The sequence below is a fragment of the Barbus barbus genome (genome assembly GCF_936440315.1).
Source record: "Barbus barbus genome assembly, chromosome: 36".
NCBI lineage: Eukaryota > Metazoa > Chordata > Actinopteri > Cypriniformes > Cyprinidae > Barbus > Barbus barbus.
In genome coordinates, this window is record NC_136714.1 from 9,384,467 (window position 1) to 9,411,202 (window position 26,736).

The 26,736-nt window shown below is 37.1% G+C and overlaps 2 protein-coding genes across 5 annotated transcripts in view; one reads left to right on the forward strand and one right to left on the reverse strand.

The window, feature by feature from the left end:
* Positions 1-3,698: 3,698 nt before the first annotated feature.
* LOC306855950 (uncharacterized protein) lies at positions 3,699-6,038 on the reverse strand. Of its 3 annotated transcripts, XR_013782971.1 has the most exons (9): positions 5,984-6,017; positions 5,722-5,748; positions 4,961-5,412; positions 4,797-4,862; positions 4,660-4,697; positions 4,534-4,581; positions 4,296-4,449; positions 4,096-4,206; positions 3,699-3,874 (listed from the first exon to the last, which is right to left on the reverse strand). XR_013782971.1 is itself a non-coding variant. In XM_079394923.1 (8 exons), exons 3-8 carry the CDS (start codon positions 4,903-4,905, stop codon positions 3,762-3,764), a joined length of 573 nt encoding a protein of 190 aa, XP_079251049.1. In that variant the 5' UTR covers positions 4,906-5,412; positions 5,722-5,748; positions 5,984-6,018; the 3' UTR covers positions 3,699-3,761. The 3 variants fall into 3 exon arrangements, 2 of the variants coding, with proteins under 2 accessions (XP_079251049.1, XP_079251050.1); XM_079394923.1 differs by having other exon boundaries at positions 4,797-5,412; positions 5,984-6,018; XM_079394924.1 differs by having other exon boundaries at positions 4,797-5,748; positions 5,984-6,038.
* A 275-nt stretch (positions 6,039-6,313) lies between these two features.
* LOC306856281 (CCR4-NOT transcription complex subunit 6-like) overlaps positions 6,314-26,736 on the forward strand; it is a 29,290-nt gene continuing 8,867 nt past the window's right edge. The window contains exons 1-9 of one of the 2 annotated variants that reach the window (XM_079395457.1): positions 6,314-6,470; positions 7,891-8,012; positions 10,248-10,434; positions 13,128-13,213; positions 20,703-20,804; positions 21,095-21,163; positions 24,968-25,125; positions 25,293-25,447; positions 25,561-25,715. In XM_079395457.1, coding sequence (XP_079251583.1) covers positions 7,901-8,012; positions 10,248-10,434; positions 13,128-13,213; positions 20,703-20,804; positions 21,095-21,163; positions 24,968-25,125; positions 25,293-25,447; positions 25,561-25,715 — 1,024 coding nt within the window. In that variant the 5' untranslated portion in view covers positions 6,314-6,470; positions 7,891-7,900. The remainder of the gene's footprint in view (positions 6,471-7,890; positions 8,013-10,247; positions 10,435-13,127; positions 13,214-20,702; positions 20,805-21,094; positions 21,164-24,967; positions 25,126-25,292; positions 25,448-25,560; positions 25,716-26,736) is intronic. The other variant, XM_079395458.1, reaches the window with a different exon arrangement.

Genomic DNA, 26,736 nt, shown 5'->3' on the forward strand with positions numbered 1-26,736 from the left:
TGATAAAATAATATAATTTCATCAAAACAACTGATGAAAGAGATTAGAGACATTAGTCTTCAGACTCCAATAAACCAATTATAAACAAGAGAAGCTTAATCCTCTTCATTTCAAACAAGAAGAGTCACAGTAAACAATAATAAATCAATTTATTTGCTTTTTTCTGTTTATTGTACTCTTTGGCACTGTTTGTTGAGTACAGAACAGCCACAATAGTCAACATAAGACTTTTTTTGAAGTTGTCAAGTGTATCATCACAAGTCCTCTATATTACTCAATTACACGTCATCCACCAATGAATATGAATCAAACATGAATATGAAATATGATATGGTTGGAAGACTTGGTGAGTAAAATGCCGGCCACATGCCATGAGCATCACTTCAAGCACATGATGAAAGATTCTTTCTTCTATTACAACCTGTCCTTTTTCCCTTGACCTTCAGTTCTTACTCATTAGAGATGGGAAATAATGACATTACCAGACTCCTTTCCTACTGTGCTGAGATAATTATCTAGTGTTTGATTTATATAACCCTAGGCGTTCGATTTCTTGAAAGCGCTAATAATGCTGACACTTGCATGCTATTGAAAGCCATTCAATAGCTTTTGGCAGGGATATGTCTCAATCATAGTCATTTAAATGAATCCTACAGTTCAAGGCGTTAAGACACTGCATTGGAGAGCTTTCTGGCACACATCTGCACAGTCAGCGGAAGTGGGAGCGAGATGATTGAGAAACACAAGATGACAAGCGCAACCCTTGCAATGCTCAGATAAGTGAATGCAGCAAAAGCATCTGTCAGATTTCAATGCGCGCGATGCTAAATGAGGATGCTGCTTAAAATGAATTTGAATTTATGCAGGTGCTAATTAGATGATGTGGATTCAATTAGCCACATGTGGATGATAAAGAAATGTTTACATCTCTGATTTGTTTTGAATTATAGAAGTGTAATAGTTGGGGCTTAGTAAAATATACAATAGAAAATAAAATACAGAGCTTATTTCATAATTTCCTCATTTCATCTGGCTGATTACTTTTTATAGTGTATTGGTTAACGAGGAGACAAACATGTCAGTGAAGTGCTTGAGATGAAATGTGAGACTGAAGAAAACAAAGGAAACTCAAGGTTAATATCACTTGAAGGAAATTATATTGTGTGTCATTTCCAATCAAGCTATAATTTTGACAAATTATGCAAAGAGCGTGAAAACACTGTTTAATTGTGTGTATTTAGGATGCATTGCTAGCTTTGAAATTACCCTTAACAAGACAAAAGAGCGGGTGTTATGGGGTTTGAGATGTGGTGGAAATTAGACTTTCAGACAAAAATGGCGTAATTGTTCTGTAAAGGCTTTAATCTCAGAATATAATTTAAATGTTTGATTTACATAAAAGTACAGTATCAGATTATCATGGTTATGCTTGCATATTCATTTTGTTTTGCATGTTCTTTGTTATCTTTAATATCCTGAATGAGATTTCTGTAAACAAAAGATATGTATAATATCAAGGTATCTCCAGCCTGACCTCAAGCTCTCAGACCTATTGATGTTCTATCATGAAATGTTACGTGTATCATGCTGTGGAAGATGTCAGGGATGAAGCTATATTTAGCCTTCAGCGGGTGGGAGTGTGTTTGTGCTTATGGCAGGATTATCGCTTGACAGTTTCAGTGCTGTCACCAAATCTTTACATCCCACATTTCAAGCACAGTTTATTGAAAAGGCTGTACATGTCAGCGGTGAATTGGGTTAGATATTCTGTAAATTCATTAGCACATATCCTATACATGATTTTCATCAGTCAGTTTTTCCTTTTTCTCAGCATCTGTTAAGATTATGATTTATAAAAATATGAAAACAATCCAATATGCATCACAGCTTGAAAAACATCATAAATAAACTGTAATTTCACAATTACACAACAATCAAAGTATAAAGATTACTGTCTAAGTTATGCAAATGTTCTGTATCCATATAGCTAGATAAGTTACTTCACAGACCTTAACGAAACAACAACAAAAAAAGAAAATGTGCTGAAAATGTATTAATCCCCGGGTCATTTAGGATGTAGTCTCTTTCTTCATCTGCACATATTTGGATATCAATCGCTCGCCAGTAGATCCTCTGCAGTGAATGGGTGCCGTCAGAATGAGAGTCCAAACAGCTGATAAAAGCTAATTTCTCCAAATCTTGGAAAGTTCCTTTCTAGCACATTTTAATTTCTGGGTGAACTATTTATTTAATGTGTGAAATATTGGATCCTACAATGCCATGTGCTCAGATTAACCTTCTTTATCAAGTGTGATGAATGGAATAATATTGGCCAAGGTTTTAAAAAATTTTTTTTTTTTTTTTGCTCATTATCTGTAAAATGCAAGACTTGCACACAAAACAAGGCTAACTACGTGCCACTCACTGAATTAAAGATACATCATGAGTCATATGTGACAACAATGTATACATATATATATCAATATATATATAGTCTTAGTGTAGACAGGTAGTATGCAGCGTATAGAGTACCGTAATCTAGTATTGCATTTTAAACAGAGCCCAGCTTTGTTCATGTAAAGCTCTATGATGCCATCATTTGGCCAGTAAAATGTACTGCAGCTCATAAACGCATTTGAATTATAACATATTTAATTTTATTTTCTTGGAAACATGAAAGCCTTTACAGGCTTATTGCTTGTATATTTCGAAACCAAACTGAAAATACAGCCTGAAAATACAAGTTATAAAAATTAAGTGATTCGCGTAGTTTGTATGTGGTCTGATTTTCAAGTTTAAAGAAACGTCGAAGCAATAAAAAGTAAAGCAGGACAATCAGTATATCAGTCGCCATATAAGTTAAATTCTAATATTTCGAGTGTTTATAACAAAAACACGCCTGTCCCACGTGTTTCTTAAATGCAGTTTCATCAATTGTCATTATATAATGAATTATAGGGCGTTTATTAAAAAATTGCATCTTTGTTTTACTGTACTCGTCAACATCCGCAAAATTGACCTATTTTTGTGACTCCCGTTTGTGGCCTGCCTCGCTCAAGTCGCTGCAGCCCGGAGACCTACAGGTGGGAGGAGCTTACGCCGCAAGTGGGAGGGATTTCAGAAATGTGCAAGTAGGAGGAGTTTACGGCGCAAATGGGAGGAGCTTATGCGGAAATCCCCAAGCTGTCATTGCCGAGGACGGCAGTGAATGAGTATGGCAGGAAGTAGTGACAGTAATGAAAATAAAACGATCAAATATTAGGTTCCTCACCATGGTCTGATTTCTTACAGCTTTGTTATTATTGTGTGTGTACAATACCACTCACTGTCAATGATGAAGTCACGTCTTTACACCTTTTACCATACTTAAAGTGATGGTGTTTTAAATTCATCAGGCTGTAGGCCTTATTCAAGCACATTTCTGAATTTTAGCTACATGTTCTACAATTCTACAGTATCAAGTAAATGAACATATTAAAATGTGATGCAACTGGACTCAGTGAAGTGAATGTGTAAATACATGAAAAACATTTGGCTAATGTAAAAAAAAAAAGTTACCATCCATCTTTACTGCATAATTTTTTAAAATAGCAGACTAATGTTCTTCTGAACGTGTTACACATATATTACATTTAAATCTCAGGGTGGATAAATTAATTTTTTCAATGAATAAAATCATGTACAAGTCACTCAGAATTGATTGCAAAAAGTGTTCATTTTATTTTATTACTTTTAGTCTTTTTTTGTTATTTGTAAGGACACTATATCAGCTCATTAGAACTGATCTGCATGCAGTGAAAACTGCAAAATCCAGGGTGGAAGGTTTCTGAATAAATGCCCTGGAGCTCACCTCGCTTTCCCTTCCCAACATAACCTGGTGGATACACAAGAAAAACAATAAGAACTAGGGTTTATAGTTGACATTAAACATTTACAAACATTAAGAATAATTTCTCAGCTCTGTAGGTCCATGCCATGCAAGTGAATGGTGTCCAGAACTTTTAAACTCCAAGGGATGACATAAGTAAATTTGATTTTTAGTTTTCCTTTAGACAAACAACTAGTTTATTCATCACCAATTTACACAAAATGTACCAGGTGTGCAGCATTTGTACTCAAACCCACACTCCAAACAAGTGGAGATTGAGTACATCCTCCAGAAGAGCTGTTTGTAGTGAGACGACTTATTTTTCCAGCATGTGACACCTGAGGTGGAAAAAAAAAATGAACATAACATTTAACATTATCAATGATGTTCTTGTTATGCGTTAAATTTTTTTAATGTCAATATTTACTTTCTAGCCATAAGAAGTGTGCCTGATTCTTGAAATTGTCATCCCCAACTATGTCCCTGAACCTTGAGCAAGCCAATGACGGGGGCATGTAGGCAGCATCTCCTTCTAGAAGAACAACTTCAAGAAGTATGTTCTTCAGCAACGCTCCGGATAACTGAAAAGATAGCAATAGTTAGCACAGGCCGTAAAAAAAAAAAAAAAATGTTAAAAAGCATATTATATAACATTATTCAACTACCTTGAAGATGAAGCATGATGGAGGGTCATCATCTTTTAACAGCTCACCCTTAAAGAAAAATATAAGTGGATTAAAATTGTTCTATGATACACATTTTAAATCATCATTACAATTGATTATGCATACCTTGCTAAAAACAGAGGGCACAGCTGGGGTTTGGTCAGCTAAAATGAAGTAATTTAAAATTAGCTGATCAATATTATAGTTACATAATTTGAAACCCAGCATAGTATATGTATTTTGTTTCATATCAAAGTTCTTACTTTCATATGCAAGTTCAGTTTTTTTCTTCCCATAGGTTTCAGGGAGTGCAGAGCATTCTTCTTCTTCTGAAAGAGGATTAGAATTTAAAAAAGTGATAAAATTATCCATTAATTTTTTATTTGACAAAAAAGAAAATCAGCAAAATATAAAAAGCTCACAATACCAGCTACAACAGCTCGTTTTCTCTTTCTCCCATGTCTTCCACAATTTGATTGTCATGCAACAAAAACAAAGTAAGCAATAGAACAAGTACAATATCAAAATTAATTGAATGCAAGGATGCATTACATGCGCTGTTTTGCGACACAAGAGGTGGCATTTATAGATTTTGAAACCTGAAATAAGTATTATTTTAAAAAGTTAACAAATTTAAACTTTTGTCAAAAATGATTGGATACAATCTCCTATTCATAGTGAATATAACAATAATATTTTGGTCAACTTACACCCATGTACTACCACCCAAGATAAATGGGACTGAAGGTGGCCTGTTGCCTGGAAGTTCTCATCAAATTTTATATTGTCCTTAGGACAAAGCGGACAGTGAAATTTTGTGCACTTGAGGCACTGGTATGCCTCAAGAGTGTCCTGCACATCTTTCACTGATAAATGAACCTAAAACACAATAACATGCGTTTCACATTTATTTCACTGATTGTTATGAGTAATACATTTTATAAAATAATTATGATATTAAAACAAATGTTTCAATTGCATTACATTGTGGATTACGCAGAAAAAAGCATAACTACAATGAAAACTTTTAAAAATGAAAAGTTTTAAAAGAATTGCATGCATTGTACAATTAAGTTAGGAGTTGTAACGTTATTCTAATATCAAATCCATTTACAAAACGTTTAAGACATTTACAATTTGAAAATCAATGCAGTCCTAAAAAGTACAAAAATTACACTGCCACAATACCTTATTATGGTCTTCAGAATCCATCATCTGGAGAGCAAATTGTAGAAATGGAATGCAGAAAAGATCTTGTCATGCACGTTACAGATTTTGTAATTTGTGTGCTACTAAAAAAAAACTACAGAAATTTATTTGGATACACTTTACCCTTATTTTTTTTTAATACATCAAGACTAAAAACAGTGTACAAACGCCATTATGAAAAGGTCTTTTTCAGAACTTATAATGCTTTTTTACAAAACTAAAAACTGTGCAACAAGCTTACCCCTTCATCTCATCGGCATGCTCACATGTGAAAGCGGTTTTCTTCTTTGTTTTCTGATGGATCACAACAAAACTTACACATTACCGCCACCAACTGTGGAGCATAAACCAATAGCTACTACAACACAGGTGATACAAAATAAACCAATCAAAATCCTCTGGAAGTTTGTACAGCCCACTTGCGGCTAAAGCTCCACCCACTTGCTGCTAACCCACCCATTTGCAGCTGGCTCCGACCGTTTTTTTTTTACAGTCTATGGTTTATACCCATCTCGCCTCGCTGGCGTAAACAGTGTGGAGGCGTCGAGCGCACAGGCGGACCAATCAGATCGCTCGTTTCAGGGGCAGCCAATGAGGGGGACGCTTCTTATCTCGCCCTGAAACTCTCACGGCCGCCATGATGCTTGTTTGCCTTCAGTGAGAAAGAGCAGCGGATCAGAAACAAAGGAAACGCGCACTCGTCTTTGTGAACTGGTATGAGCTTACAGGTAAATCTAATACGCGTTTGAGGCATTTCCAAATGTATTTAGTGGTATGCGAGCAACGGAATGTGTTTTCTTTCATATCGCTTTGCAATGCCTTTAGTGTTGGTGTAGTTTTGTGAATGTAAAATCGCATGTTAGCCAGTCAGCCCATGAGCTAATTTGCTCAATCTCAACAGAGAGGAAATGATGGATCGATAAAATTGGGATTCTTTAAATTGTATTAGCAGCGTGCGAGGGCGCTTTAAAATCTATGATAGATTGATCGATTTTGAATGTTGAGATCTATGTTGTTGGTTATGTAAGCAGCCTGCTGTGTCCGTAGGGAAGCTACATAGGCTACTACCACAGGCTTCTTCTATATATTTATTAACATCATGGATTACTTCTGATGCTTCCAGGCGATTAACATCGCACAAATAAACTTACAAAGCAAACCCATGGTTATCTAGAGATATTTCCTCCAGCAAACGGATAACTCTCACATTGTAGGGGGTCCGATCAAACTAATTCACTTCAACAGTTAGACAGCAAATCTGTGGCAAGTAACGTTACATATTACGATCTAAAGCCAATTCATTTCCTAAGGACTTCTTAATTGACTTGTTCTTAATTGACTCGTTAAGACGCCTTGCAGGTTGCGGTTTTCTCAGTGAATTTGACTCGGACAGCTAGCAGTCCTAACGTGGTTCTGGGAAATAAACACGAGGTGGTGGTGTTTTTGTTTGGGTTCCGTTGCACAGCGATGATGAAAGGCAAAAAATGATCCCGTTGGTTAACTGATTAGTTAGCGATTAGCACTGCAGTTATGTAACGTTAATGGAAATAAACTGGCACCGTGCTTATTTGGAGAGCAGTTAGCAAGGACTTTAGCTGCACCTTTGTTTCTTGGGATTAGTCATATGAACCGACTTTCTGTTTGTGCTATGACTAAGTTAACACTTTTAGAAGTGGTTTTAAATTAAGTTTAGTTCGATAAGTCGCCCTTTGCCTAAAAATGCTAGTTAGTCATTTCTCACAAAACTTTATCACAAGTTGTCATCTTTTGCCTTTCCTTTTTAATCGAGTGCTAATTTGTAATTGACGGTTTTAAACTCTTATGGTTCGTTTTAATTGAAAGCAGCTTTGTTAATTTGAGAAGCGTGGTGACGTTGAGCTTCGCGCGGGTATCTCTATTTGTCAGACGCGTAAGTTAATGGAAAAATCTCCGCTATTAATCCTGTGATTTGCTTTTTGTGTTCTTACTCCTGCTCCCTTGCACTCTCTGAGGGTTTTCAATGACTTTTTACCTTGGTATCTCACCTGTTCTTTGCACAGTTGCACTCGCATCGGTTTCCTGGCATATAAAACTACATGTGTATAAAGTGCATGTGCTGTACATTTCCTGTAATGGTGTTCTAGTGAAAGTGATTGTTGTTTGTTTCAGTATTACAGGGATGCCCAAGGAAAAATATGACCCGCCTGACCCAAGGCGGATGTACACAATAATGTCCAGTGAGGAGGCAGCCAATGGGAAGAAGTCATATTGGGCAGAGCTGGAGATTGTCGGTAAGTTCAGGGTCTCGGAAGGGGTCAACATGAGAGTGAAATCAAAACAAAATGCACTCAGTCTGTGTAAAATTGGCATGAAATGAAAATTAACTATTTTGTAAATTAATGTTGTAGATTGTGAACAATTAATCTGCTTTACTTATTTTTTTTTTTTTTTGACCTCGTTTTTAAGCATAACTGGAAATTCCAGTGAAAATGCCAGACTTCTTTCTGGTGATGTATACAGGAATTCTCCAATCATTTAGTCTGTTTAAACCCACGCCCGCAAGCTCCCGTTCACCTACCTCCTGCCTGCGTCTCAAAATCCAAACAACAGCCGATGAATAGAAAAGTGTCCTGCATTTATTTATTTTTTCTATTAGACTCTGATATTTGTCACAATATGGAAAAGATGTTGTTTGTTTCATCATGACTTTCAGGGCTCGTGATTCCAGTGGAAAATATTAGTTCTAATTGATCAAAATGTAGTAATTTCCTCCACCTTTAACCACTTTTGGCTGAGGTGACATTGTTGGAATATGATGTTAAGCAATAGCCGAAAAGCTTTTTGCACTTGTTTACGCTGTTGTAGTAGTCAGTTAAATTTTTTAAATCTTGCCAATAGTTAATGTAGTAGTAATGCCATTTAATGTAGATCATAATACATTAGTTTTATAGGGCTGCAGTAAATTAAAATCCATGAATTTAATTTTCAATTTGGTCAAATCTGCACGCTGTGCACGTCCTTTGGTCATGTTACTTTGCAATAGAAAATCGCACATTTTTATAGACCAAACTGAAATACAGGACACAGACTGAGCTGTTGCGGGAAAAGTGTGCAAGGCAGTTGCTTTGTATTATGCTTTTGAATGTTTGGCGATATTTTCCTAAGCGCTCAACTTTTTATGGTTACATCCTTATCTGTAAGTGGTGGAAACTCCTGAAAGTATTTTATTTTTAAAGGTTCTTGACAACAAGTGAGTCTGTGAAACTTCACAGACTTCATTGAATAAGCACTTGTCTACCATATAGTAGGAGAAAACCGTACGTGAAGATAGTAGTATGTTCGAATCCACAGTATTCATAAGTACATGAGAAATCTCTGGATGCCCTACTGCTTCAGCCCAGATTCTGAAGTGTGCATCGGATGGACATTTTTTTTTATCCCAGGAGGGAGAGTAATTTTTTTGCATGCAATCTGTAGCATAGCCTTCAATTTTTTTTACTTTATATATTCCACATCCTGTCTTAAGTTATTCTGCAAATAGAGTAATTACATTTTTGCATTTATGAGATTAATCAATGAAATAATCATTAGTTGCTACCCTAGTTAAATTTATTTTAATGTTGATTTTCTTGAGTTTTTTTTTTTTTTTGCCTTTTTTCAGTTTAACTAGAAATAGGGCTGGGCGATATGGCCACAACAATTATCACGATAATTTGTCTTATCAGCCGATATCGATAATTATCACAAATGTCAACTTTATTTCTTTCAAGTTTAAAGCCAGAATTGTGCTTTTTTTTTGTGTGTGTGAAAGTTGTAGAAACCAGACCATTAATTTTCCTTAAAATAAATATCTAACTAGAAAATTTCTTAGTTTTTGCATGTTCTGAGTGATGTTGTTTCAAATCAAGAAACGGGTTTGGGTTTCCCGATAATATCACTTTTTTGTCTCTTAGAAATGCACATTTGATCGTAGCTTGAGTTAGGTTGCAGAGGTAAATTTTTGTTCATTTTTAAAATCTGTAACATCTGTAAAAATTGTAGCAACCGCTTTTTATTTATTTATTATTATTTTTTTTTAAGCATTGGTCTTCCATAGTAGCATAGATTTAAATCATGATAAACAGATAAAACCACACATATAACACCTAAAGCCATGGTAAAAATATAACTGGTTTTTGGTAGTCTTTTTGTATGAAAAACCGTAATCTAAAAACACTGTGTAATTGCACACATGCTATAGCTTAATCACAAATACATACACTATAATTATATACCATTACTCCTGTAATAAAATTCAATGTGATTATCCCACATTTCTGCCACAATACCATGGTGCAGTGAGTATTATTACTACAGTAAATCCATGGTAAATGTCCTAATGGCGATGTATAGACTGAAAAGCCTTCTAACTGCCCTAACTAGAAAATGCATCAATTTTGCAGAAGTAAAATTTGCAAATGCTGTTTTGTTAACGTTAAATTGTTTTAAAGATTTTAGTAAAAGTCCCCTTTATGTTTTCTTTGCAGGAAGGGTGAGGAGTTTAAGTACAACATTATGGTCCCTTACCCACCTCACTGCTCTTCATATCAGTGATAACTCACTTTCACGAATCCCGCCCGACATTGCCAAACTACACAACTTGGTGTACCTGGACCTCTCGTCCAATAAGATCAGGAGTCTGCCCGCCGAGCTAGGCAACTTGGTTAATCTCAGGTGAGAAGCTAATTTTCTGTTTATTTGCACACTGTAAATTGCACCGCTTGAAACCAGACAATGAAACCACCATAAAGATTTTTTTGTAAGGCAGATGGATGAGACTATTGTGGTAGCGTGCAGAGACTTTTAACCCCATGCTTGCTTTTGCAAGCTGTTTAGCCTCCAGACTTTAATTAGGTCCCATATTCTTCAGCGGCGATGTTTGCCTCCAGAGGCTGTGCTCTGATAACACCACCATTCTCATATGTGGGTGACAGTGGTTTGCTCTGAATCTATTTCATTTGTCTCAGGTAGAAATATGTTGCCACTTCTCTGGTAGTGTGATTGCTGCTTGGGATGGTTATAAATCATGTTCTGAGAGCAGCTGAAATGCTACTGTATTGTGTACCTTTGAAAGTGGTTGGGATTTCATCCAACTGCTGAAATGCACCAGGCTACAATAGGTTTTGTGCAGCGTGGCGGCTCAGGCTGGTTGAGGATGTTCAGTTTTATATAGCATTTGGGTTTTCATGCAATATCAGGGTTTTTTCTGGGTTAAAAAAGGTCTTCGGTGTTGGCTGACGGTCATCCACACACAGAGTAAAAAGTACCCTCCCCACGTGATCTGCGAACCCAATACTGACCATTACTAAAATAAATGCAAAGAAAGTGATTTTTTAAATTATATTTATTCATGATAAAAAAAAAAACAGCCACTGCCAGGGAATATTATATGCAGTGTTTCCCCTGCCATTATCTTAGGAGGGCGGCCCACCCTCCCAACGGCACCCCCCGCCCCCTTGAAGGTCAAGTTCATATTTTTTTTATTTTCTCTATAGCGCTAGATCACAACAGAAGTCATTTAAAGTTACCTTTCCAATAGAACAGGTCTATACCTTCTTTTATTAAACAAACTAAATAGCCTTACGTTATGTCTTATTTACATGACGAAATGTTATTTCTGTCTCTAACATTACATTCGCACACTCTGTATGCGCACAGCGGCGTTCTGCCCTGATACACACAAGTGAGCCCACTCCCACTAGTATTTGTTAATATTAATCCGCAAAACGACTATTTAGATATGACTTCTGCCTGTCTGTGTTAATGTATTGCGCAGATGCGTGGTTTTGTTTGCTACTCATACAGAAGCGCGCTTGAGGTGATCTTGACGCCTGCCGCCTCACTAAATGAGGACATATACAGAACAACATCTCCAGAACTGCTCTGAGAGTCACTTCATGAGCATTTCTCATGAAACTATTCTCATATCATACACACAGAAATGTAAAGGTATTCACGGCAACCCGTCAAAATAAACGTTCGGGTTTCAGTTGTAGACATTGTGGCAGAAATATTAAAGTGATTATGATTTTAAAAGCCATAAACTTAGGGGAAACACTGATATGGCTTTCATATTTTTGTTAGGATCCTCCTTTGCTAGACCTCACAATTGTAATCATATCAATATTGAAAAAGCATTTAAAAGTAGCATTAAAGTTTAACTAGTAGTCTTAATTTTCTACCATACATCTGAATAAAATTAGCAGCTGGCTAACAACTTGCTTTTGTGGCTGGTTTCACTTCACTCAGTCTGAAGTAAATTATTTTAACTACACATTGTCATAAATAATCTGAAATTAGGCTACTGTGGATTAAGGCTAAATATTTTATCAATAAGGTTAAATCTTTTTCTTTTATTGTGAGTGCGATGTCCGGAACGCTTGTCAGAAAATAAAGCTGTTTTTTTTTTTTTCCCAATTCACAACACCGGTAATTGAGTTAAAAAAAATTGCCTAATGCGCCGCATGAAACATGGATTTAGTCTTCTGACCTTTTACTATCATGTCAGTTGATTTTGAGGGAGGGAGTGGAAAGACCGTTAGGGTTTGTTTACACCTGGTCACTTTATGCGTTTCGTCGGATTTGTTACTTTTCGCCACATAAAAAAACGGATATAAATCCGATCTTGAATTAGGCCTACTGCACTACCATATCACGTCAAAGAAATCAACAGTGCGCTGCATTTTATTCTTCAGCCAATTAAGTTAACTTACAAGTTCGAAGATCGCAACAGGAGAGAGCGGCATCAGCAGTGGAAAAATAAGTTACTTTCAGTTTCATTCGCGGCAGTTTGTGCGTCGGCTTGCTGGCTGTATCCGTAGCATTACGTTGTCATATCTGACTATTACATGTCATCTAGCCTATAACACGCTCTCGCACGTTTGTCTTTTTTTTTACATTTTGGGAGGAGTAAAATGTGTATATGTGGTAACAAGCAGATGCATTTACACTAGTCCAGTTTCAGCTGGAATGCATCCCAGACACAAGTGCTTTGAGCGATCGGATTTAAATTCGTCTCGAAAGCGTTTCAAATTCGGAGGACTGGTCTTTTCACGATCAGATAGCTGTCCAACCAGAGAAAACGCATGAAATGACCAAGTGTAAACGGGCCCAGAGAGTGTGCGTGGAGAAGGGCTCTCTGCTCTCTCTCCCTCAGTTAACATGCGTAATCACAAGTACAGCAGTCATTTACATCACTCATAAATCACATGAACCGATCAAATACGGCTTTGGCGGGACAAAAATTAATTCTGGTGGCCGCCAAAATTAATGCAGGAAAAACCCTGAATATTTCATCCCTGTATATTTTTGCTGTATGATTACCACTGTTTTTATGGCATGCAAATTTTTGTCTGTTTGTTTCACAGGGAACTGCTTTTAAATAACAACCAGTTACGAGTTCTGCCTTTTGAGCTTGGAAAACTCTTTCAGTTACAAACGTTGGGTTTGAAAGGTACTACTTCCTTTTATAACCCGTGACACTTTAGTTTTGCAGACCCAGATGGACTTTATGGAAGATTTTGCTTTGTCTTTACTGGTTTTAGGGTTTAGAAATGGTAAAACGTATGTGAATGTACTACATTTATTAGTAGCAGAAAATCATAATCAAATTGGTCAAAATATCAATCTAAGTGTGCAGAGCTTTTCTCCAGGTGTGGATTCCATGTGGGCCTAGTTAATTGTTGATATTTTGTTGCTCTGAAGTAACTTGCATTTTAATACCAGTCCTTAAATTTAGACTTTTATTTGGCTTATTCTAAAGTTGCAATAATAAGCTGTCACTTTTAGACCGGAATTGCAGTGTTGGCATTAAATTTTTATTTATTTTTTTTTCCATAAAGTGATTGTTATATTGCTTTGAGCCTTTAAATATATATATTTTTTAAATTCATAGTGACTAAAATTACGTATGTAAAATAAACAGATCTCTTTTTTTTGGTCTGTTTATTTTTTACTTTTTTATTTGGTGAAATGTTAACACAATTTTAAATTGTGTTCCCCTTTTGTAGGGCTGTGATGGTTGCCATAACAATCGTGTCACCGCGGTGGTCCACTGCCACCGCTGTGGTTGACTGCCACCGGTGGTAATGCGTGTGACGTCTCACACTCTATAACAGGCGTAAAATACAAAATTTTGTATACAAGTGCAATAATAGTAACAGTTGCAATAGAATTCGATATTTATAGCATATACCATTTAGCTGTAAATTGTTTTATTTAGATTAATTCTCAAATTACCTCAAACGCCATGGCATTTCCTTTACACAGTGTCTACACCGGACACGAAAGGCGTTGCGCGGCACGACAAAATACAATAGTCAATAGAACACCATACATTATAATCAATGATGCTGTCTGCACTGGATGCATCGCAGCACAACAAATCCCTGACAGTAAGCTGATGCCTCGTTTTATGACGTGCTAACACAGTTCAAATGATTTTAATGGTTGCTTTGTCACATTCAGTGTAGACAGACTTGTTGCAGTGCTAAATTTAATAAAGTGAAGTGTTAAATTGGCGAGCACTTCATATCTTGAGCCGTTTCCAGTTGCTATTTGCGAGAGGAGGCCAGCGAAGACCAGCTTGCTTGGTGGTGGAATAATGAGCAGTCTCTCCAGGATTTTGTGATTCTGCAATCATTGAATTTATCGCAAAATCAAGCTAACGCTGCAATTTTCGCAAGAGCTCGCATATTTTTGTGATTGCCACAGATTTTCTGCAGATTTTGGACTTCCTTGACGTCATCGCAATGCACAGTCAAAGAAAGGTTGTTTCTCAGCTTGAAAAATGGAATGAACAGCCTTGCGTTCTCATCATGCCCGATTTACAAGAGCTACATTGGACGAATGAACCGAAAGCGGAACGAATCCGCGCTACTCGTTTGGGCTTCACGGCGCAGACCGTTTATCTGCTTGGGCCGGAGCCGCGGGCTGCTCTCGATCATGCAACAGTTATACACCACGCTGGGAGATGCAGTGAAGAAAGTAGTTGAATTCGCCGCAGAATCAATAACATCCGTCAAATCTTCTGAGAAGCATTCAAATTCGGCGTAGAATTCTGTTAAAGTTATGGATATCAGAACAAATGTCACTGTGGAAACTAGCGATGGGACGATACACTTGCCTCACGATACGATATAATCACGATACATGGCTCACGATAACGATATCACGATACAGCGATAATTGATATATTGCTAGACAATCATATGATACATTAAAATATCTAACTGTCTAACTATGAAAACAAAATGCCTGTGAAAAGGTTAAGTGCAAGTTTTCTTTCTTTATTCAAGTCCAAACTGTTAGAAAACAGCAAAAAAAAAGTTCTGTAAATCAGTTTTAACATGTAAATTAATCATTTTATTCTTGGACTTCTTAAAAGCTTACACTTTTCTTTGTGTAAGTAAAAGTAAAGTCGTGTAAAGTCGAAAAAATTTAAGTAAAGTCGTGACGTATTGTCAAGTATGGTGACCCATACTCGAAATTGGTGCTCTGCGTTTAACCCATCCAAGTGCACACACACAGCAGTGAGTAGTGAACAAATGCACACACACACACACACACCGTGAACACACACCCGGAGCAGTGGGCAGCCATGCTGCAGCGCCCGGGGAGCAGTTGGGGGTTCGGTGCCTTGCTCAAGGGCACCTCAGTCGTGGTATTGAGGGTGGAGAGAGCGCTGGACATTCACTCCCCCCACCTACAATTCCTGCCGGCCGGGGACTCGAACCCGCAACCTTTCGATTACGAGTCCGACTCTCTAACCATTAGGCCACGACTTCCCCCCCCAACTGCTTATCAACTTAAATTAAGTAAACCTGGTACATTTCAAAATTTACCTGAAATGCTTTCTCAGCTTTTCCTCTCCTCTCATCATAAAAACGGTGCCCTGCATTTATGGCATGCAGGGAAAAAATAGCTGTTCGCGTCGTGTCTTTTGTGCGCTCAGGTTCGTTATTACAAATGAATTACCACTGTGTATGAAATGTGCTGTATAAATAAACTTGCCTTGCCTTACAAATGTAAATCCGTGACAAGCACACATACTTCTGCGCCACATGACGGCTCTGACAAGGTTTTGTTTCGCCGTCCATGCCATAGGTGCAGATTTATGTTTCTACCGGTCGGTGCCCATTGCCCTCACACTGCATAACGTGCACTTGTACTCACGGACTGAATATGCGCTCTGCAATAATATGATCTGTGCATATGGTCCACACTGATAGCTGTTTTGGCACTTCCGGGGCAGTTTTTTTTATAGTTTTCATCTCCATAAACATATATAATATAGCAGTAGAGCTAATACAGTGGCTGGAAATCTGTTTATCCTTCGGTTCCTCGTGCTTCACCATCTTCATAGAGAACGTGGTTCATGGTTGCTCAGAGTGCTTTGGAAAGAAGCTGGAAATGGCGTGGCCGTGATTTCCACGCATTTAAGACGCTGGAAGCAGGGAAATCTATTTAGAGCACCTTACTGTATTAATGAAAATATCGATATTTGGTGTCAGATATCGGTTCTCGTATCGCATGAAGGATTGCGGTATCGCCATAACGATTTATTGTCCCACCCCTAATCATGATACTTGGGTGCCGATATCTATTGCGAATTGATTTTGTTTTTACAAATTTCAATTCTACAAGTATTGCGAGTCGATGTTGCTGTTTTGCGATTTTTGTTTTTAACTCTAGACCATGGGAAAAAATTTAATGATGCACTTAATATAGACGGTCACAAAAAAAAACACATCTTAGCAGTCACTGTTGCAATTTGATATTACAACTGTGAATTGTTTGCTTATTAAGACTAGACAATGGAAAATAGTTGATTATACCTTTAAAAGAGACCGTAAATGATGAGTAATAGACAAATGAGCAGAAGAAAAAATTACTTTTCTGAAATAAAAAAAAAAAGTGCTATGTTACTTTGCATACCGTTTTAGTCATGTTTTCCCGGCTGTTGGGATTCAAAACGTGAAGGTGCAGAAAGAATTCTGGAAGAGGTTTGATCCTCTGCCTCTGTCATGGTTTTGCTTTCTTGCGCTAGCTTGAAACGTATGACATCATCTAATGCAGCAGCACTGCCCATGCAGAACGATCGTTGTATGACATCAGAGCACCGTGAGAGCTACAGAGAACAGACGGCTGCCACTGATCTATATATAAACATGGCTCCGCGTGCTTTCAAATCACTCTCACGTTACTTTGATGTCAGACGCTGATCGTCTGCTCGGTGCTGCTCGAAGTTGAAAACGCCTACAAATTTCATCCTCTGTTGGAATTAGAGCGCTAACTTCTCCCCTCCATGTCTTTTTTAAAAATCGATTGGCTTACCTCAGAATCGATTTATTTAATTATTTTTCCTAAGTATCGCGATAGGTGACTTTTTTTTTTTTTTCCTTTTGTTCAATAATCACAAATCTCCACCATTCACCATGGATTTAACATGACTACAAGAACAACTTGTGGCAGAAATGGTCTAATGTTTTCCAGGTTTTTAAATGCTTCACACAACTTTTCCAGCGCTTCAAAGCTTTAAGTATTACCAAATTTGAAAGTTGTATATATATATATATATATATATATATATATATATATATATATATATATATATATATATATATATATATATATATATATATATACACACACACACACACGCACACACACACACACAATTTATATTTGGACATTATGAATGACAATAAGTTAATTTTACCTGCATCTCAACTACCCAGACAGCACAAGTAAATCTGTAAGATGTCTGCTAAAGATCTGGGAAGCCTCTGCCTTGTAATCTGATAAACGTCTCAAGCAGTGTTACATGCTTCTAATGAATGTCTATTTGACATCTGACAGGAAACGTCTTCGAGATGCCACCTTCAGTAGAACTTAATGGCACTGGTGACCTCATGTTAGTCTGGAGCCCTACGATGGTTCTCGAAGTCAGTAAAGTAATAACAATTTTAGAAGAATGTTGTCCATGTTATATTTTCACTGCAAAACAATAAGAAATGCCGCAAATATCACTGCAAATTGAGAAAAGCCACAGCAAAATCAGTCATTTTAGGCTGCAAAATCCTGGAGGGACGGAATGAGGCAAGAGACCTGGCCACGGTTGCTTAAAATGCATTTGCGCAACAAGCACACCATCTGAATGCATGTTCAGTGTGGCTGGAAACATCGTAACACCAATGAGGTCCTCCCTTAAACCGGACAATATCAACATGTTTGTTTTTCTGTCGAAGAATTTTAAATCTAATATTATAAAAGTCAAGGTAGGCTTAAGCATTAGTTTACGTTTTAATTTAGGGCTGCCACTAACGACTTTTTATTTCGATTAATCTATTGACTAATTTATCGATTAATCTGTTAATTTCCCACACAAATTCTGATGAAATGGCACACACTGCGTTCCCAGATGAATGTTATAATAAACCCAAACTCACAATAACATGCAGAGATGGAGTTTAAGACACTCCACACATGTAAATAAGTTTCTGTGGAGCTACTGTGAACGGCGCTGCTGTGAGACGCACGTACTTGACCTACACGCATGTAGTGTTGTCAAAAATATCGATATTTCGATAAATATCGATACTGAAATATCTGAACTGTACCAATATTAATTTCCCGAAGTATCGATACACCGATACTAGCCGAGCTGTCACTTTCACTTCTCTCCAAAGGCGTGTGGACAAGTACCACACGTGACTGCACTCGTCTCCTTCGCTCTGGTTAAATAGCAAAAGTGAAGTGAATAGAAAGATGACTGCTCTAGTTGTTAAAGAATACCGCAGGAGCTCTATCTGTAGGGATCTATGATCTCCGCGATGCAGAGAACGCGCACGGAATCCAGTCATAAAAACGGAATTTACAGTTTAACGCGGAATGTCACGGAATTTGTCAAAGTTTGGATGAATTAATCAAAAGTTGGTCATTGCACTTAAATCAAATCGCGATATGGACTAGTATCTGTAAATATTAAGCTGCAAAAGTGGATTTAAATATGAATCCTGCATGTTCTGCGCGTCTCTGTGTGAATGTGCTGCACCTGCGGTTGTGTTTACTAATGTGGCGCTCGCAGAGATTTCAGCGTCTGCCGTCTCAATGAGGATATAAATACATCAACAATATCTCCAGAACTGATCTGAAAGGCACTTTACGAGCATTTTACCATTTAATTTGAGTAAAACTAGCATCATATCATACACACAGAACTTTAAAAGTATTCACGGAAACCCGTCAAAATAAGTTCGGTTTAACTTAACTTAAAGACCGTGTGCCAGAAATAGGCTATATTACTATTATTTAGTAGAATGTACACAATACTACTACTGTTAATTTTTTTTAAAATAATCACAAAATATTTTTATTTTAATAGTAAATCCCCTTCATTTGCCAAAAAATGTAAATGTTTAATTTTCATTAATTCAAATATAAATGAATTAAAATTGTTTTATGCCTTCATCTGATATCCAGTAAAATTTAAATACACAACACAGAATTTCTGAGGGGGAAAACACAGTTCATAAGGCTACTGTAAGAATAAATAAAAATTGTTTTTATATGCGTTCAAATAATAGACATGCTAAAACACAGAATTTGGTAACAATAAAACATTTCATACGGCCCTAAACGTGTCATTTTTGTTACACTTTAAATTAAATGTTAAATTGTATAATTTATGATTTTAATGAATTAGACATGCTTTTAGATTAATAACATTTAATTTGACCATTTAAAAAAAAAAAAAAAAAGTGTCCAGAAAAATTAAAATGGAAAGAATTGAATGTAGAAAAAAATAAAACGGAATTTGGGGAAAAATGAAACGGATTTCATAGGGCCCTATATCTGGAAATATTTTGGTTATGAAGCAAATGAGAATATCAACAAATAGAACTTTGGATTTTAATTAGTACATGTATTAGTAAACGTTAGTTTCAATTAATATTTAACTAAGATTAATAAAAGATTAATAAATAAATCAACAAATGCAGTACCTCAAGACTTTTTTTTTTGTTCATGTAAAATATACCGCATGTTCTCGACTTGTTACATTTATCTTTAAATTAAAAAAATTACCCCCTTAATATTGTGGCAGTTTTTTTCTCCGTGGTATCGGAAATGATATCGAATATCGATATTTTTCAAGGTATAGAAGTTAGAAATTCCAGTATCGTGACAACACTACACGCATGTAAATAAAGCGCATATACTGTTAGAACTGCATTGCATATAATTATTTAAATCCTGTAGTTTGTGAATTCACAATGGGTGTAATATATCATGCAGCCTTGGAAAATAGTCTAATAATGTGTTTTATGGATTCTCGTCTGTGAAATGTGCCACTTCCGGTATTTGGCCGGTTAGTCGACGCGAGAAAAATGAAGTCGACGATTTTTAAAAATAGACTAGTCGACTAAAATCAGCGAGTCGCGTCAGCCCTGTTCTAATTGTTATCAGGCCAACGCAGATTTTCCAGCAAGTGATTTTAAGTTATTACTAATTATTTAGGCTACTTTCTTTGATAGCCTAGTGTTTTGCAGGCTGCGTGTTGCCTTGTTCACTGACGGAAGTGCTAAAATAAACACGTACGTTTGTTACTAGTTTGAGCCACGCCCGCATTTATTTATTTTTTGTTTAAAAATTTTATATTCTATATCACCACGTCACCACCGGTAGTTGGTCCATTACCACCGCGGTGGTAAAAATTTGCCACAGCCCTACCCTCTTTTACAATTTATTAAAGAGATTATATTAAATATAAAGATGATTTTTTTTTTACTTTATTTTTCCCTTTTGGATTCACAATTAAGTGGTGTTAGGATTAGTGATGGCATTTTTGAGAAATCCAGACAAATGTAATTCTGCAGTGATCTATGTACTGGTTCTGTAATTACACGTCCTTGTGACATTTCATGTTTGGTTGTGTCCTATAGGAAACCCACTTGCACTAGAAATCTTGAACCTCTACCAAGAGCCTGATGGGACACGTCGTCTCCTCAACTACCTGCTGGACAATCTCGCAGGCACCAAACGTGGTGAGTCAACCCTTGTACTGCTGCCCCGCTTGTGTGGCAAGCACTGAAAATCTTCTATTCTTGTACACGCTCTTTAGAACAGATTAATTTCATACAATGAAATGAGTCATGGCATTGTTGTCTGATTGAACATTTTCTTTTGATTCTCTCTGAATTACTGTGGAGATAATTACTATGTTCTTGAATGGCAATGTGGCGTTCAGACCATTTCCATTGAGTCATAGCTCCGTTTTTACTGAAAGGTTCACTCACTGAGTGTATGATTTATTTTAAATTTTTTCTCGCCATAGTACCTATAGAACAGCCACCATCTCGCTCATGGATACCACTGCAGGAGCACGACCGAACACGGCCAGCAGGTGAGACCCTTTCACTTCAGTTCACATGGTTACACAGGCCGTCACTGCACCATTTACTCTCACTTCCCTTTTACCCAGGTGCAGCAATTTAGAGACTTCTTTTCTAATAATAAAATTGCAAGACCTCCTCAAAGTATGGCTTAGAGGCAGTTTTACTTCATGAGAGACCTAGGGCTGCACAATTAATCAAATATTGCATGTTGAATTTAAGGTTTTGTACGATTTTATTATACAACAAAAGATTTAATTTGATTTGGCAGAGATTTGATTGGACAGTCTGTATTGGCGCTTTTCCACTGCATGGTTCAGTTCGGTTTGCGTTTCCACTGCAGTTTAGTACCGCTTTAGAGTGGGCGGTATTATTCACGTGTCGTTATAGTCTACTGCCGTGACTCTTGAAAAACTTTTTCATTCTTCATCTATCAACGAGAGGACAGTCTGTACTTCCTCAACAGACAAAGAAAACAGCCATTTTTTTTTTGGTTGTTAAAAGTGCTCATTCAAAACAGTTGTGTTCGATCCTTCGCTGGATTGTGCTGATTTAAATCTAGCGGGTCTGTTGTGTCTCCTGCCGCAAGTTCAATGACGCAGGCAGTGATGATTTTCTCTGGCCAATCAGTGATCAGCAGGGTTTACACGTCAAGTTTTGGTAATGGTACGGTTCGCTTGGAACCTCGGCTGAGGTGGTACTAAAAAAGTACCAGGTACTGTACCCAGTGGAAAACCCCTAAAAGTGAGCCGTACTGAACCGTACCATAGCATGCAGTGAAAAAGAGGCTAGGGGTGGAACGGTTTGCGGAAAAAATTCGAACCAAACGGTTCTCCACACATGGTTTGGCACGCGTTAGGGCCGCTGTTCAACTTAAATCTGACAACGCATCTGCGATATGGTTTATAAATAACATGTAAAACAAACCGGGTTCGGCTAATGTATGCTTCTGTTGATGGAAGCGCATTCTGGCTTCCCAGTACATTACAACAACAGCGATTGGAGGGGAGAAAAAAAAAGTGGCAAACCATTTACTCTTGTTCAGTGCGAGTGCCGTATGCTGGAATGAGGATTTATTCCGTCATCACCCAGGTGGTGATGTAGGGGTGTGCGATATGACGATTTTTGATCGTGGACGATAAAAATGTCTCCACGATCTGCTTTTGAAGAAATATCGTAATTATCGTAAATAAATAGCGCACATTGTCAAATACAGTTCTGGCGCCTCCGTCTCTATATACTGTACAACACGACATACAGCAGTAGAGTTACTCTGACAGGACACTGTACTTATTCTCGATCGCAAAAGTACATTATTTGCATACAAGCCTTGCTGGTTAAATGTTTAATTCGCGCGCTGGTCTGACGTGCGCTTTTTCTGAGCGCATACACCTGAAGCACGCGCACTAAAAAGCCTGTCTAACAGCGCCTGATTACTCAATTAAGTTATCTTTTGCGCTAATACTGTCAAAACACACAAGGTTTACATACAGACTCAGTTGGTTATCTCTAAAATGAAAGTAAATAGTTAAGAGAGAAACAGATGCGTGCCTGTATATTAGATGCGTGCAGCTCTTAAAGGGACAGGACACTAAACATGCTGCCGACTGTCATTAAAGGGATAGTTCACCCTAAAATTAAATTTGTCATTATTTACTCACTCGCATGTTGTCCCAAACCTCTATTTCTTGTGCTGAACCCAAAAGAAGATATTTTGAAGAATGAGGGTAACCAAACAGTTGCTGGTCCACATAGACTTTGATAGTAGTTCCTATGGAAGCCACTGTGGGCCAGCAACTGTTTGGTTTTCCACCTTCAAAATAGCATTTATGTTCAGCAGAAGAAAGAAACTCATTCAGGTTTAAAACAACTTTTGAGTAAATGATGGTATAAAAATAAAACATTATGACAGAATTGACAGACAGGTGACAGAATATTTATTTTTGGGGGAACTATTCATTTAACGTTAACAAAACGCAAAGAGAAAAATCACTCACTATTCTTGACTGAAAAACTTTAATACAGTTGCTTTAGGAATCAGTCTATCTAGTGTTTTATTTTTATATTTGTTCATTTAATTTCATTGAATGCTCCTGCTAAATACACCTATTGTACCTGAAAATAAAGCACTGTTTGTTTTATTTGTATATTATGTGTTTTTGTAATGTGTATCTTTTGTTCTTATTTTTTAATAAGAAAGATAAAATAATGACAGATTTTTATCTTCGCCCACTTTGGCCTAAATATCTGCCTTTTTTTTTCGTTACCTTGAAAGGCTTTGTCTTTCTAGTTTGGCTATAATGCTCAGACAACTTGTAAAACCAACATGACAAAGAATCGTGATTAAAATCGTGAATCGTGATATTTCTAAAAACAATCGTGATATGATATTTTTCCCATAATCGCCCACCCCTATGCTGATGGCTCACGCGCCAAACGCGCGCTTATATGAAGCTCTCTCTGAAGTATTGTTTGAATGGACAAATTCACACACAAATTGTCAAAATACCGGTTTTGGTAAGTATCCTATAGCAGACATAGCCGGCTGAACTTTAACTTTAATTTTAATAAAGATTAATCTTTAATTTATACAGTCAAATATGCTATGCTGTTTTACATTTATTAATTTCTGTACCTAAAACTGCTATAGACCTACCAAAAAAAACCCTGAAAATCACAGTTTATTTTATTTGTATCTTTACTCTATTGTATTTATTTGTGCTGTTGCTTGTAGTTTATTTTTATTTGACCGTATAGTTTTTCCCTTAACATATCGAACCGTACCAAAACCGTGACTCTAAAACCGTGATACAAACCAAACTGTGAAAAAGTTGAACCGTTCCACCCCTAGCCGTAACATACTTCAAGCACATGTGAGGATCTTGATCTGGTGTTTTAGTAAACCAAAAGTGAGTTTAAAAAAAAAAAATTGATTAGAACAAATTTATCAAACTGTAGTCAGCTGAGAAGTTCATAATGTAACGATATTTTAAAACTAAGCAAATAAATGGCTTTTTATTATCACTGCTACTTCTTTGAAGTGAATTTTTACATTAATTGTCATTTTTAAATTAAATTGAATGTTTATTTTGGTTTGTAGTGAAGACTACCAAATTATGTGAATTCCTCAAAGTGTCATGAATCCCTAAAACACATTTTTACAATAGCACTCATGTCTATTATTACGGTAAAAGTGCTCAAAAAATAAAATAAAGAAAAATAACCAATTTCGTTCTTCTGGTTCTAAAAGCAAAGTTGAACCAATGTGACAGTGACATGCGTTAATCTGCAGTGGCGATTGGCCGCTGTGGCTGGAAATTACATGTGTCATCAGTTTTCTGAGCTTTTCTCTCTTATGATCCAATCGCTGCACTGTATTATGCATGAGGTCGTCTTAAAACGGAGAATTCAAACCTCAGTTCACCTCTAAGCATGACCGTAACAATATTTAATATGTAACATGTGGGAGCGCGCATGAGAACGCCACGATATGTTTAAAGATTTTAGTGTTCCTTTGTCTATATAATGAGTGTTGTAGGCTTGTTTTATTGGTTATTTTCTGCCCTCTTCCCACCCTCTACACTCCCACTTTTCCACAGTTTTACACACCCATTTCAGGAGTCTTTTTCAGGTGTAAGGTGTGGAAAAACCAGTGCTGGAACAGGGGGGTTTCATTACAATTTAAAGTCACACGAAAGACACTTATAATGCTGTATAAATATTGAATGCCTTTGTAAATAAAAGTAACAGCATCTTAATGAATAGCTATTTTTGTCAACCTCACTGAAGTCTTGCTTCCTCTCTTCACACTTTAGCACTTTTCTCTGTAATGTGCTACAATGTGCTGTGTGACAAGTATGCCACACGTCAGCTCTACGGCTACTGTCCCTCCTGGGCCCTCAACTGGGACTACAGGAAGAAGTCCATCATGCAGGAGATTCTCAACTGCAATGCGGATATCATCAGCCTACAGGTTTGTCAGCCGCTCGCATAACTCAAGATGTAGAACTGTTGATTCCAAAGTAAGGTATTTCTTATTTTGGAATCAACTCCTTTCATTGCAGTATTAGCCAGTGACTCCAAAACTGTTCAATTAGGTGATGTCTCATTTACACCCAGTCTAACTCTTGTGCCCAATAGGAAGTGGAAACGGAGCAGTACTACAACTATTTCCTGGTGGAGCTGAAGGAACATGGTTATGAAGGATTCTTCAGTCCTAAGTCCCGAGCCAGGACCATGTCTGAATCTGACCGCAAACATGTGGACGGCTGCGCAGTCTTCTATAAAACAGAGAAGTGAGTCCACAATAAGCAGACTGCAAGCCTTTAGATTAGTGGTTTGAACAACAGTTGTTCTAGCATATTGTGTTTGCATGTGTCATCCTGACCTCACTGTTTCTGTTGAGCAGGTTCAGTCTGGTGCAGAAACACACAGTGGAGTTCAACCAGCTGGCTATGGCAAATTCAGAAGGTTCAGAGGCCATGTTGAACAGGGTGATGACGAAGGACAACATCGGAGTCGCTGTACTACTAGAGCTGCGGAAAGAGATCATGGAGCAGTCTGGTCTGTTTTCTTTCTTTCTTTTTGCTCTTGGTAGATGTTACTCCTTCCGGTGTGACTTCAGACTAAATCTGTATGATTAACTGAAAATATACAATTCCTGAAGTATATAGATTAGGGATGTCAATTTGCGATAATTTCCATGATCTAAATGTATCTTATTAACGATCAATTAATCGTTTAATCGTTAACCTTAATACTGTGAAATGCGTATATAACAGTGGCATATATTCACCGGCGTGACAAGATGTGAAAATGCCACTCAAAACACAGGCTTTCTCTGAATTAAAGGGGTTAAAAGGCTAGTAGCAGAACTGTAAAATGAATAGATGTGATTATGATCATTTGATAAAATGAAGAGTGTGCCGTAGTACGGATCATTTTACTTTGTTGGCTGTTTCAGATCCCGTCACAGAGACTGCTGAATTCGCCTCTTTAATTAATGATATTTAGTGTTTCTTTTCCCAAATCCTCGCCGTCTCGCCCTCTAATTTCCCAGGTTTACTTTATTGTCGTTCACTTTTAATCACTGTTTTTGCATCTCTTACTGTGGTAAGCATGCAGGGGAAATGAAAGAGCTCGTGGTCATGAATTAAGAATTCGTTCATGACTTAATCCGTTCACTTATTTTAGTTAAATCATGTTTTCTTGGGAACAAATGAATGAAACAGACAGTGCCCACAAATTAAGTTGAACATAGAAACAAATTAAATTACGAATTGTAGCCTAAGCCTTTATATAGACCTATCCTGCTCCTGTCCCACAGCCCTGTCAAAGCGCAGAGCCCATTATGAAACAATTATATCTGGGGAAATTATAATTAAACATGACTTAGTTACTACATTTCAATACAAAATAAATTTATATTGTTTCTGTTTTAATGTACTTTTAAAGTTTGGATCACATTAAAAGCGTAATTTGTATGTTAGTGTAATTTTCGCCAAATATCCAGTCACTCGCAGCCACTTGCACGTGTTTTGTGCATGAGCCGCACTAGGGCTGCACGATTATGACAAATCATAAT

What these genes read in the sequence shown, in the direction of transcription:
- LOC306855950 (XM_079394924.1), bottom strand. Translation starts at nt 4,905, where the DNA reads ATGGATAATTTTATCACTTTTTTAAATTCTAATCCTCTTTCAGAAGAA. An exon ending in CATCATGCTTCATCTTCAAG is followed by an intron (nt 4,450 to 4,533) that starts GTAGTTGAATAA and finishes CTATCTTTTCAG; the next exon opens with TTATCCGGAGCGTTGCTGAA. An exon ending in GTACAAATGCTGCACACCTG is followed by an intron (nt 3,875 to 4,095) that starts GTACATTTTGTG and finishes TGTATCCACCAG; the next exon opens with GTTATGTTGGGAAGGGAAAG.